We start from the raw sequence: 12,672 nt of genomic DNA on the forward strand, positions 1-12,672 counted from the left end.
TGCTATAGAGCTTCCATGCCCAAGTGTGGTCCTTGAACCAGCAGTATCAACATCCCCTGAGACCTTGTTGGAAGTGCATCTCGGGCCTCACCCCCACACTGAATCAGAATCTCATGCATGTCACAGTTTGAAAAGCACTGTCATGAAACAGGCTATGCAGATGTCTCTGTGACGAGAATCACCCAAGGCACCTATTAAGCACAAAGCTCTACTCCACCCTGCAGGTTCTGGTCCCGTTAGCCAGAGATGTGCATTTAACAAGGGTCCCATGATTCTTAGTATCATGGCTGTTTGGGAAACGTTTCTTCGGAGGGTGTTTATGCACCAGTTAATAGGTAGAATTCACAATGTGAAGCAGCTTCCAACTTTGAGATTGTGAGGTTCTCCAGAAATTGTGTAATTTTTGCCAGAGGGAGGGGCAAGAGTTGGAGTTTTGCATCCTCTATCTATATTAGAAAATCACAGTCACCCTCCAGGAGAACTATTAATACTCCCACTTTACCCAGGAGCCCACTAGGCCAAGGATCCCTGGCGCCTGCCAGGCCCACCCAGACTCACTTCTGCCAACACAGCTGCTGCCCCAAACTGTAATGGACTCCTGCATGTTTGGCCAGATCAGTCTTTGCTTCTTTCTCCTCCACATCATCCCATTCATAGACTCTTTACATTTAAATGGTTTAAAATATGGAAAATACAGAAAAGGAGAAGAAAATACTCCTCTCACTAATGCCACCATGCAGAGACAGTTACTATTAGCACATTCATGTATTTTTATTTTTTATACATATTTTTATACTTACATGAGATTGTAATGTTTGTGTAAGATATTATATTCCACATTTTTACTTAACCTTTACTTAACCTTATTCCAGAACCACTTTCTCATGGTACTAATTTTTTTTTAGAGAGAGACAGGGTCTCACTCTGTTGCCCAGGATGAAGTGCAGTGGCACGATCACAGCTCACTGCAGCCTCTAATTCCTGAGTTCAAATGTTCCTCCCACCTCAGCCTCCTGAGTAACTGGGACTACAGGCGTGCACCACCTCGCCCAGGAAATGTCTTAATTTTTTTGTAGAGATGGGGTCTCACCATGTTTCCCAGGCTTGTCTCCAACTCTGGGCCTCAAGCAATCCTCCCTTCTGGCCTCTCAAAGTATGAAATTACAGGGGTGAGCCACGGCACCCGGCCTTAAAATTTTTTTTAATTATATTTTTAAGATGCAATTTACGTAGGCATTGTCAGTAGCCATCCATTTCAGTCTTTTCCAGTGGCCTAGTTTACTGACCCAATCTCACTTAGGTTGTTTACCTCTTCAATTCTTTTATGATTAACTTATTATGTTTTATGTATTTAATCAAATAATTAAATTTTTAATTTTAGGAATTTAATTACAATATTTTTTTAATGCACTTAGGTGGTTTACCTTTTTGATTCTCATGATCAAAGTAATATCTCAGTAAACTTTATGGATGAAGATTTAACACCTCCCCCCAACCAAACTCCTTTCATCCAAAACACCATCCTGGGCCTCTGTTCCACAGCCTCCTCCTGCAAAAAGTGGCCTCCACAGGGCAGCCCTCCTTCCACACATCTTCCATCCCCCAAGGCCAGCATCAGCTGAGCACATAATGGTGACAGTCTTCTCCCCTGCAGGAACCCCCACAGGAAAAGAATCTATTGTGCAAGTCCACATTGAAGTTTTGGATGAGAATGACAATGCCCCAGAGTTTGCCCAGCCCTACCAGCCCAAAGTGTGTGAGAACGCTGCCCATGGCCAGGTGAGTCTGGTTCAGGTGGGAAGGAAGGCAGCACCACCCTGGGGCAGGCTGGGGGGCAGAACTGCTCAACAGAGTCAGCAGAAGTTCCCCTGTACAATAGCCTTGAGGAAAATAACATTATGCCCATTTTACAGATGGAGAAACTGAGGCTCAGAGAGAATATATGGGGAGTAGATTGGCAGGGCAGGGAAGTAGAAAGAGTGGCTTTATGAAGAACTAAATAGGTGAGTGTTGCAGGTGGGAAACAGCCACGGTCAGGTCTAAACCCAAAGGCTCCATCGCTAAACCTCAGACCACCCCACCACCATCACTGACTATCTCCTGTCTTCCACACTCCAGCTGGTCCTGCAGATCTCCGCAATAGACAAGGACATAACACCTCGAAACGTGAAGTTCAAATTCACCTTGAATACTGAGAACAACTTTACCCTCACAGATAATCACGGTAAGCAACAGAGTAATCAGTTCAGCTGGGCGTGTTGGCCCACACCTGTAGTCTCAGCTACTCAGGAGGCTGAGGCAGGAAGATCACTTGAGCCCAGGAGTTTGAGGCTGCAGTGAGCTATGATCACATCACTGCACTCCAGCCCGGGTGACGGAGTGAGACCCTGTCTCCGAAAAAATGTAGTCAGTTGGCTCTAACAGGGTCGGGGTGAGGTTATTTGAGTCTTGAGGCACCAAGGTCAAAGACCAGGCCAACAAATTGAGGGTAGGCTCCCACTGGGATTTTCAACTCATTAGATATTTTGTACAATTTCTGCCACATACATTGTACAATTGGTCTGTGCAATGGTCAGAGACATTCCATCCAAACTCCCAAGTCCACATCGCCTGCAAGGAGCCAGTGAGGAGGACAGAACAGATGTGTGGATGCAGGCAGTCAGCTCAGTTCAAGAACTAGCCAAGGAGTCCCCTCCCACACTGGAGGCTCTATGCGTCAGCAAAACTGCAAATTAAACATGGAACTTTGAGGTCACTCCCAAAGAGTCAAAACTGGATATGTGAAATCCTAAATCCCAAGGATACAGTGAGCTTTGTTTTAATTCAGCTACAATGATTACTCACGATTAGCAGGGTGGCCCACGTGATGTCATTAGCAGCCAATCAGAGCTTCTGAGGAGTAGGTGCTGACTTGAGTGATGATGCTGAGTTGACATCATTCCAGCCACAAGTAGGCAAGCTTCCATGGCCTCTGAAATTTCCTCAGAAAAATAGAGAAAATTCTCCTTGGGGTTAAATACAGTGATCTTTCACCCAGCACAGGATGGAATTCCTGCCTGTCCCTGAAGGGCAAAACTATGGTGGATGAGGATGGCTGTATTGCAGCAGCCCATTGCTACATTTGAGGAAGACTGGGTAGTGGGGTCCCTGAGAGTTGGAGGCAGACTTGAGGGATCAGCCACAGACCAGTCCTTAAGGACACTCCTGTGGGGTGGAGAAGGTGGCCCTGATGTGTTGACAGTCAATGACAGACCATTCAACACCCAGTTGTCATTAGAAGTAAATAATGTGGCAAAAATGTCACCCCCTCCCCAATGTCCACCTCAGTCCCATCTCAGAGTGGGGATCTGCAATACAGTAGAAAGATTCAGTGCCACCCCAAAGACACCCATATACAATAGGAGGCAAGCCTGTTGGTGTCAAATTCACTCATATCATGAACATCCTGCAAGTCAAAATCTCTAGTTTCTCCCATAAGTGTCAATGACATATAGTTTATTTTGAAATATAATGGACTTAATGCTGAAATGTAATTATGAATAATGAAATATAATTGGCTTTTATTCAAAATTGAAAAGATGGATGCCTGGGTTTTTCAATCCAGTGTGTGGAGACTGTGTAGCTAAGTAAATCCTGGAGTAGGGAGTCCCTGGATCCTTCTCTGATCGTTGACATTACAACCTCCTGGGACCCTGCAAAAGGCAGATTATCTGGCCTCTGCCCAGAACCGCTGAATAAGAAGTGTGTGTGAGCATAGGGGTCTGAAAATCAGCATGTTTTAAAAGCTCCCTGGGGGATTCTTGGGTACAGGAAACCACTGATTGGATCTGGGAAGGTGGGCGGGGCCAATATTTGGACAAAAGCATTTACCAGTTCCAAACTGCCTGGGAAACCCACAATTCTATATGTAATCATTTTCTCTGTGCACCAAGGGACATGCCCATTGTTTTTACTGTTTTCAACAATGTAACAATCGATTTTCAGAGACAGCAGAAGCTGCCTTAGAAGTTAGCCTAATGCCAAAAGACTTTTTAAAACTTTATTTTTCCCCACTGCTTGTCAAAGCTTGAAACAGTGCATTAATTAATTGAGCTGAAAGAGAAAATCTCCTGTTACTGGAGTGGAGTTAGGGAAGAGGAAGGGGACAGGCATCAGTTGCCCACAAATACAGAAAGCAAAGGATTTTACCTTCTTTCACCAAGGCATTCTTGGAGATTGGGTCAAAGCAGCTGCCCCAAAATATCCCTTCTGTGGAGGAACAGGCCTGCACTCAGATGGCTGAAACAAGAGGCGCTGGGTGCAAAGGGCAGAAAAGCAGCCCAGGCAGCACGAGGGCTGGTGCAGTCAGGGAGGGCTTCCTGGAGGAGCCAGGTTTCCCCATCTGTGCAGATGGCAAAGCCTGACTCCGAGGCCTTGGTGTTTCCAGATAACACGGCCAACATCACAGTCAAGTATGGGCAGTTTGACCGGGAGAATACCAAGGTCCACTTCCTACCCGTGGTCATCTCAGACAATGGGATGCCAAGCCGCACGGGCACCAGCACGCTGACCGTGGCCGTGTGCAAGTGCAACGAGCAGGGCGAGTTCACCTTCTGCGAGGATATGGCCGCCCAGGTGGGCGTGAGCATCCAGGCAGTGGTAGCCATCTTACTCTGCCTCCTCACCATCACAGGTCAGTGCTGGGCAGGGTGGGGAGGAGACACAGTGGGTGGAAGGGGATGGAAGGTGTTGGGAGGCGGGGAAGCTTCACAGGAGAAGTAGAGGCCAGAGATTCAGGCCCAACCCTGCCTCCAATCTGCGATGCAGCCCTTGGCCAGTTCACGTGCAGGATACAGGATGTGAGCTCCATCCACCTGGGTGCCCACGGTGGGGGATGGGCCAGGGAGGAGGAGGGGGCGGGACTCAGGACTCCTCCCCACGCATCAGGCCAGTATCACTTTAAAATAACTTATACATAATAGTCACTCCTTCCACTTAGATATTTTCAGCACTTACTGTGTGCCAGGCATTGTTCTGGGCATGTATTTACATAAAACCTATTTTTGAAAAAGGAAAAAAGATCCAGTTCTAAAATGGAAAGTTTAAAAACTTCTAGTTTAGACTGTCTCCACGTGCTTTCTTTCTTTTTATAGAATTCCTCCGGCCTTGATACATATTTTTTTCTTGTTTGGGCCTCGGAAATTTTAGGAGCATTGTAGGCCTTAGTTTGGATTTCCCAGGGAGCAGCCCTGGGATGAGGATTGGGGTGGAAGTGGTTTATTTGGGAGGTGGTTTATTTCCCTGGATACCTCCTAAGGCAGAGGTGGAGTGAAGCTGGGAAGGGAGGAGGCCAGCGAAGGTGGAATGTTCCCATCGTGAGGAACTGGAGCCTCCTCCCACAGGGTTACCGGGAGGCAGCGTGGGGCCACCCCCCAGCATGGTCCCACCGGGGGAGCAGAGTGATGTACTGTATCCTGCATTTCACTTGCCATGAGACGCAGCAGGGGCTGATCCTCCAGAGGAAGCCCTCAGGTGATTAGAGATCACCCTGGCACTCATGGCAAGGCCTGGATACAGCCACGGGGCACCTGCAATACAGACTCCAGGCCTCTCCTGCCTGTAGCCCCCCTGAGAGTGCCCTCGGTATGCCCCCCTTCTGGGACTTCTCCAGCAGAGATTTCTCCTTTATTAATAATGAATGATGATGATGGCATCCCCACCACAAATAGAATTGCATTTAACCTCACAACCATCTTCCCAAATATAAACAGAGCAGGGAGGTCATCATTTCCATTTTACAGACAAGGAAACTGAGGCTAGGGGGCAGGGCTGCCTTCCAGGGCATCCGAGCTTTGCTTATGTATATAGTAGTTTGTTCAGTAACTCAAAGCTAGAAGGCCTGAGCCTAATTTTAGAAGCTCTCTGCAGTTCAAGGTCCACCCCTCCTCAGGGATCCAAGACCCTCACATAGCCACACCCCTCAGAGATTCCCACAGGCTGAACATCCGCACCTGCCCATGGGTGTGGGGGAATGGCAGGGATGGGCGTGTCGGGCGAGGTGGGGATGAGTGTGCGGGGGGAGCGGCAGGGACGGGGTGTGTGGGGATGGCGGGGATGGGGGTATGGGGGAACGGCGGGAATGGGGTTGCAGGGGAAGGGGGGGCCAAAGGGATGGGAATGCTGGGGGGGGCGTGGGGGTGGGGTTGCAGGGGGCAGTGGGGATGGGGGCATGGGGGGCCGCCCAGGCCCCCAGCCTTGTCTGACTCTGCTGCTCGGCTCCCTGGCTGCAGTGATCACCCTGCTCATCTTCCTGCGGCGGCGGCTCCGGAAGCAGGCCCGCGCGCACGGCAAGAGCGTGCCGGAGATCCACGAGCAGCTGGTCACCTACGACGAGGAGGGCGGCGGCGAGATGGATACCACCAGCTACGATGTGTCGGTGCTCAACTCGGTGCGCCGCGGCGGGGCCAAGCCCCCGCGGCCCGCGCTGGACGCCCGGCCATCCCTCTATGCGCAGGTGCAGAAGCCACCGCGGCACACGCCTGGGGCACACGGGGGGCCCGGGGAGATGGCAGCCATGATCGAGGTGAAGAAGGACGAGGCAGACCACGACGGCGACGGCCCCCCCTACGACACGCTGCACATCTACGGCTATGAGGGCTCCGAGTCCATAGCCGAGTCCCTCAGCTCCTTGGGCACCGACTCATCTGACTCTGACGTGGATTACGACTTCCTTAACGACTGGGGACCCAGGTTTAAGATGCTGGCTGAGTTGTACGGCTCGGACCCCCGGGAGGAGCTGCTGTATTAGGTGGCCGAGGTCACTCTGGGCCTCGGGGCCCAAACCCCCTGCAGCCCAGGCCAGTCAGACGCCAAGCACCACAGCCTCCAAAAATGGCACTGACTCCCCAGCCCAGCACCCCTTCCTCATGGGTCCCAGAGACCTCATCAGCCTTGGGATAGCAAACTCCAGGTTCCTGAAATATCCAGGAATATATGTCAGTGATGACTATTCTCAAATGCTGGCAAATCCAGGCTGGTGTTCTGTCTGGGCTCAGACATCCACATAACCCTGTCACCCACAGACTGCCGTCTAACTCAAAGACTTCCTCTGGCTCCCCAAGGCTGCAAAGCAAAGCAACCTGTGTTTAACTGCTGCAGGGTCTTTTTCTAGGGTCCCTGAATGCCCTGGTGAGGCTGGTGAGGTCCTGGTGCCTATCTGCCTGGAGGCAAAGGCCTGGACAGCTTGACTTGTGGGGCAGGATTCTCTGCAGCCCATTCCCAAGGGAGACTGTGAGCATCATGCCCTCTCTCGGGAGCCCTAGCCCTGCTCCAACTCCTTCATACTCCACTCCAAGTGCCCCACCACTCCCCAACCCCTCTCCAGGCCTGTCAAGAGGGAGGAAGGGGCCCCATGGCAGCTCCTGACCTTGGGTCCTGAAGTGACCTCACTGGCCTGCCATGCCAGTAACTGTGCTGTACTGAGCATTGAACCACATTCAGGGAAATGGCTTGTTAAACTTTGAAGCAACTGTGAATTCATTCTGGAGGGGCGGTGGAGATCAGGAGTGACAGATCACAGGGTGAGGGCCACCTCCACACCCAGCCCCTCTGGAGAAGGCCTGGAAGAGCTGAGAACTTGCTTTGAGTCTCCTCAGCACCCCTCCAGTTTTGCCTGAGAAGGGGCAGATGTTCCCGGAGCAGAAGACCTCTCCCCTTCTCTGCCTCACCTGGTCGCCAATCCATGCTCTCTTTCTTTTCTCTGTGTACTCCTTATCCCTTGGTTTAGAGGAACCCAAGAGGTGGCCTTTAGCAAGACTGGCCAATGTCCAAACCCACTCATGACTGCATGACAGAGCCAAGCCATGTGCCTTTACACCTCGCTGTTGTCACATCTCAGGGAACTGACCCTCAGGCACACCTTGCAGAAGGCAGGGCCCTGCCCTGCCCAACCTCTGTAGTCACCCGTGCATCTTCCACTGGAACGTTTCACTGCAAACACACCTTGGAGAAGTGGCATCAGTCAACAGAGAGGGGCAGGGAAGGAGACACCCAGCTCACCCTTCATCATGGACCAAGGTTCCCACTCTGGGCAAAGCCCCTCACACTGCAAGGGATTGTAGATAACACTGACTTGTTTGTTTTAACCAATAACTAGTTTCTTATAATGATTTTTTTACTAATGATACTTACAAGTTTCTAGCTCTCACAGACATATAGAATAAGGGTTTTTGCATAATAAGCAGGTTATTTAGGTTAACAATATTAATTCAGGTTTTTTAGTTGGAAAAACAATTCCTGTAACCTTCTATTTTCTATAATTGTAGTAATTGCTCTACAGATAATGTCTATATATTGGCCACACTGGTGCATGACAAGTACTGTATTTTTTTATACCTAAATAAAGAAAAATCTTTAGCCTGGGCAACATAGGGAGACCCTATCTCTACCAAAAAAAAAAATTAATTAGCCAGGCATGGTGGCAGGCACCTGTGGTCCCAGCTACTTGGGAGGCTGAGATAGGAGGATCACTTCAGCCTGGGAGATCAAGGCTTCAGTGAGCTCTGAATGCACCACTACACTCCAGCCTGGATGACAGAGTGAGATCCTGTCTCAAAAAAAGAGAAAGAAAACCTTTGAGATTCTTCCATTTCTAGAGCTGAGAGAGCACTTGTGAAACACACACACATGCACAAACATATAAACATGCATACAAACATGCACATGCACACAAACATGCACATGCACACACAAATACACATACACACACACATGCACACACACACCACCACCACCATCATCAGACAAACCTACAGAAGAGGGGACATTTATAGATTCCTAGGAATATACCAAAGCTTTTCAAAGCCTTCTATGGACAGCTCATTCCTTAACTTTTCCTTTTAAATTTTTTGTTAGCTTCTTATTTGCCCCAGCCACTATCACTGTCTCAGGCAGCTGCAACGTTAAATAATTGCCACTGATTACTTTCAACAAATAACCTCAGAGAAAAGGCTGTGTGTATTGAATGGGTACCAAGCCAGGTCAAAAGAACACAGCCTTGCAAGTGGAGTTTCTTTCAGGGAACTACCAGACAAGTTGAATAATGACAGTTATCTGGGAACTGGACTTTGCAGAAGCTCCAAACCTGTTCTGATCTTTCTGTTTGTCTCTAGGCTGCTGGTTTTCACCATGATTATGAATCCACTGGGTTTCAAGGCTACCACAGGTCTCGGGAGAAGGGGATGGGACTAGGGCAAGTTAAAATGCCATCAAGCTCTGCCAGATGTGGTGGCTCATGTCTGTAATCCCAACACTTTAGGAGGCTGAGGAGGGAGGATTGCTTGAGTATAGGAGTTTGAGACCAGCCTGGGCAACATAGTGAGACCCAGTCTCTATTAAAAAAAAAAAAAAAAAAGGACAATGCCATCAAGCTCACTGTTCTTACCAATATTTAGCTGTTTAAAAAAAAAATAGGTACACCTTGGATTGTTGCAAGTTTTTAATTAGTTTTCAGAGTTCTGAAAAAGTTGGTTTTGACAATTTTGGCCAGTATTCTCATTGCTTTTCTCGGGGAGAAGTGCTCCTTACTCAGCCATTCCTGCCAACGCCACCCCTTCCAGCTGGTTTTTAAGCTGTTTTCTCACCTGTCTGAAGTACCTACTCCCTGAACTCACGGTTGTCCAATCCCTGGACTTCATGAAATCTGTTCACTATTTCCTTCTCCAAGAAGCCTCCCCATCCCCAAGACACCTCCAGATGAGACAATCTCTGTCGCTCCAACCTTCAAGGGGGCCTGGCTCTGAGCTCTTGGCCACCCTGGTTACCTCCCCTGCTTGGAACCTGTTTACCCTAAGGTAGGAAGAGTGATCTTCGTAGTGGAGGCGGGCCTGCCTCTGAATTTGTACATTTTATCGTACCCCAAATCCAGTGGCCCTAGAATCTTCTGACCACACTGCACATGCCTGCTGCAGCCAACCCTGAGTCCCAAGCCTACCGAAAGTGGGCAAGGGGAGCAGAGACTCAGAGCCCTTCCCCTCCCCCAGGCCAAACCTGTGAAGCCAGCATGACCTTCCTCATTTCACAGATGGCCAAGGTGAGACCCAGAAGGGGATGAGATGTAGCGAGCCACACAGGCAAGTTAGGGACAGAGTTGGGCCTAGACACTCTCCCATTCCCCTAGCCCACCCTCAACCATTGCCTCCTGGGTCCCAGGAGAATGCGAATCTACAGACTTCCCAGACCTGGGGGGCTAGAGGCTGAACCAAGGAGCATCGTCCGCGGCTGTTGGATTGGTCATGGGAAATGACCACTAGAGGGCGCGCTGTGTCAATAAATACTCAGCCAGGGCCGGTGTCTGCGAGCTCCGCGGCCGGGCATCCTGGCAATCAATGGACCGCAGGTTCTGGGGGTTCTGGACCTTGACAGAGAACCTGGTCTGGCCCCACAACCTGCCTGGGCTCTCGCTACGCTCCCCCGTCGCACCAGGCTCTGATGGGGTAGAGAGAGCCAGGGACCTAGTCCCCCACCTTTCCGAAGGAACGGGGTACCCGCTGTCTCCAGCAGCCCAGCCAGCACCAAGAATCTCGGCTCTCCGAGAGCGGCTGACCTTGGCCGCCGGATCTTTGGATTTGTGAGGGTCACAGTGCACCACACCATCCCTACCTGCACCGGGTGGCCCTGCCGCAGTGTCCACGCTTCGTGCTCCTGCTCGGCCCCGCCCTGCGTTCGCCAAGCCAATCCTGGAAGGTTGACTCTGGGCCAGGAACGGAGCTGCAGTCCCTGAGCGCCCTAGTTTCAGGCGCCTCCCAGGTCAAGAATCCTTGGAATAAATCCTACTGTCTTCAAGGTGACTAGCAGAGTCTCTGATGTTCACAATCAAAACCTCAGACCACCCAGCAATCCCCCTTCTAGGGATTGCTAAGGACCTCCTAGGGACCTAAGATGCACTGGGTGTATCTGCCTCAGTAAGTTCAGTGTTATTTACAAGCAAAAGATTTGAAACAATGTAAATGTCCAACAATAAGAGATTGGTTAGGTAAATTATGGCAAATCCACAAAACACTACCGGGCAACCATTAAAAGTCATGTTGGGACGTGGTGATCTTGAGCTAAATTCAAGGTCAAGGCTAAAAAGCAAAATCCAATGAATTATTTACAGTTAGATCTCAATTTTTTCTAGTAGATATCCATCTTCAGGTTATGAAATTTTGAAAAATTTTTATTTTCTTCTCTATTCTGTGTTTTCCAAATTTCCTATAAGCAGTATATATTATTTTTATAATCAGAAAAAAAATTATCATAATGTTGATTTCTAAGCACTTTTTTGTCACTGGAAAACAGTGAATTGATAAGCAAAATTTATCCCCAAATATCATTTTTTAACACTAAAAGTTTCTGTTTTTTAAAAAAAGTTGAGTTCACTATTAATGCAACAGAGACTTTTAAGAATTACCAGCCTGACCAACATAGCGAAACCCTGTCTGTACTAAAAATACAAAAATTAGCAGGGCATGGTGGCAGCTTCCTATAATCCCAGCTACTCAGGAGGCTGAGGCAGGAGAATCGCTTGAACCTCAGAGGCAGAGGATGCAGTGAGCCAAGATCGCACCACTGCACTCCAGCCTGGGCGACAGAGTGAGACGCTGTCAAAAAAAAAAAAAAAAAAAAGAATTAACTGAATTGCTTTTGAAGTCATCACCCTTGAATCCAGAAAATCTGTTGTTAAAGGGTTGATTAATTTTGTTTGTTTGTTTGCTTACTTCTGAAAGCATTTCTTTGAAATTGGTCGGTGGGAGTCTAATCCTGTTAACCTTTGGAGTTCTTTAACAGCAAATTTCCAGCCACTTTCTGGATCAGAGCAATTACAGTCTATGAGGTGAGGGAAACCCAGTTTTCCAGCCAAGTGACTTCCATAGGATTCTGCAGTGCATAGAAATAGCCAACATTCCTCTTCCTCAAAGATAAGAGAAACAGCTGGGGCCTATTTCTCTCAGCCCATCCAGAGGTTATTTGGGGTGTTTAGGAAATCTGTGTATGCCCCAACACTTAGGGAGACTTCACAAAACTTTGCAATGTGCTCTTGTAGCCTAGGGCATAGAAAGCACAGTTATCATAATATTCCTGTATAATGGTTGCTGAGGGGATGTTTAATGTCGTTACGCAGGAAGCTGTGCTGAACAAGGGTCTTTTGTTTTCAGATTGGACTCTGGTCAGGAAATGAATCTTCACAGGGAAGGAAGCAACAAAACTCTGCCTTTGGCTTTTGCTGGCTGAGCAGGGAAAGGCCTATAGACACAGAGCATTGGGCAAGAGCTAGAACAGCCCTCCCTAGAGCACCACATAAAGCAGCCAATATTTTGCAAAGCACAGGGAAGAGTGAAAGTCATCCGGGGCATTTGCAGACACAACACTAAGAACTTGGTGACAACAGCCCTGAAGCAAAACACCAGTATGTACTGGGTAGGGCTTGGGAGATAAGACAGGACATCTGAAGCTAAACATGGTGAGTCCATTTCCTGGGCTTTCTGGAGCTATGCAGGGTGATAGGCTCATCCTGGCTTGCCCAGGACTCTCGTCGTTTTAGTACTAAAATTCCTGTGTCCTGGAAACTCCTCAGTCCCAGGCCAGGTGGTTCAGAGTCAGCAGTCTTGGATGAGTCAGTGCTCTCCTACAAGCAGAGTTATGTTTCTTAACCTC

General features: G+C 48.9%; 1 protein-coding gene across 1 annotated transcript in view; it reads left to right on the forward strand.

Moving 5' to 3' along the window:
- CDH5 (cadherin 5) overlaps positions 1 to 8,406 on the forward strand; it is a 38,629-nt gene extending 30,223 nt beyond the window's left edge. The window contains exons 9-12 of the mRNA XM_054454284.2: positions 1,655 to 1,779; positions 2,119 to 2,224; positions 4,427 to 4,672; positions 6,270 to 8,406. Of these exons, the coding sequence (XP_054310259.1) occupies positions 1,655 to 1,779; positions 2,119 to 2,224; positions 4,427 to 4,672; positions 6,270 to 6,787 (995 nt within the window). The 3' untranslated portion in view covers positions 6,788 to 8,406. The remainder of the gene's footprint in view (positions 1 to 1,654; positions 1,780 to 2,118; positions 2,225 to 4,426; positions 4,673 to 6,269) is intronic.
- The last annotated feature ends 4,266 nt before the right edge of the window (positions 8,407 to 12,672 follow it).

The sequence above is a fragment of the Pongo pygmaeus genome, chromosome 18 (assembly GCF_028885625.2).
Source record: "Pongo pygmaeus isolate AG05252 chromosome 18, NHGRI_mPonPyg2-v2.0_pri, whole genome shotgun sequence".
Taxonomy (NCBI): Eukaryota; Metazoa; Chordata; class Mammalia; order Primates; family Hominidae; genus Pongo; species Pongo pygmaeus.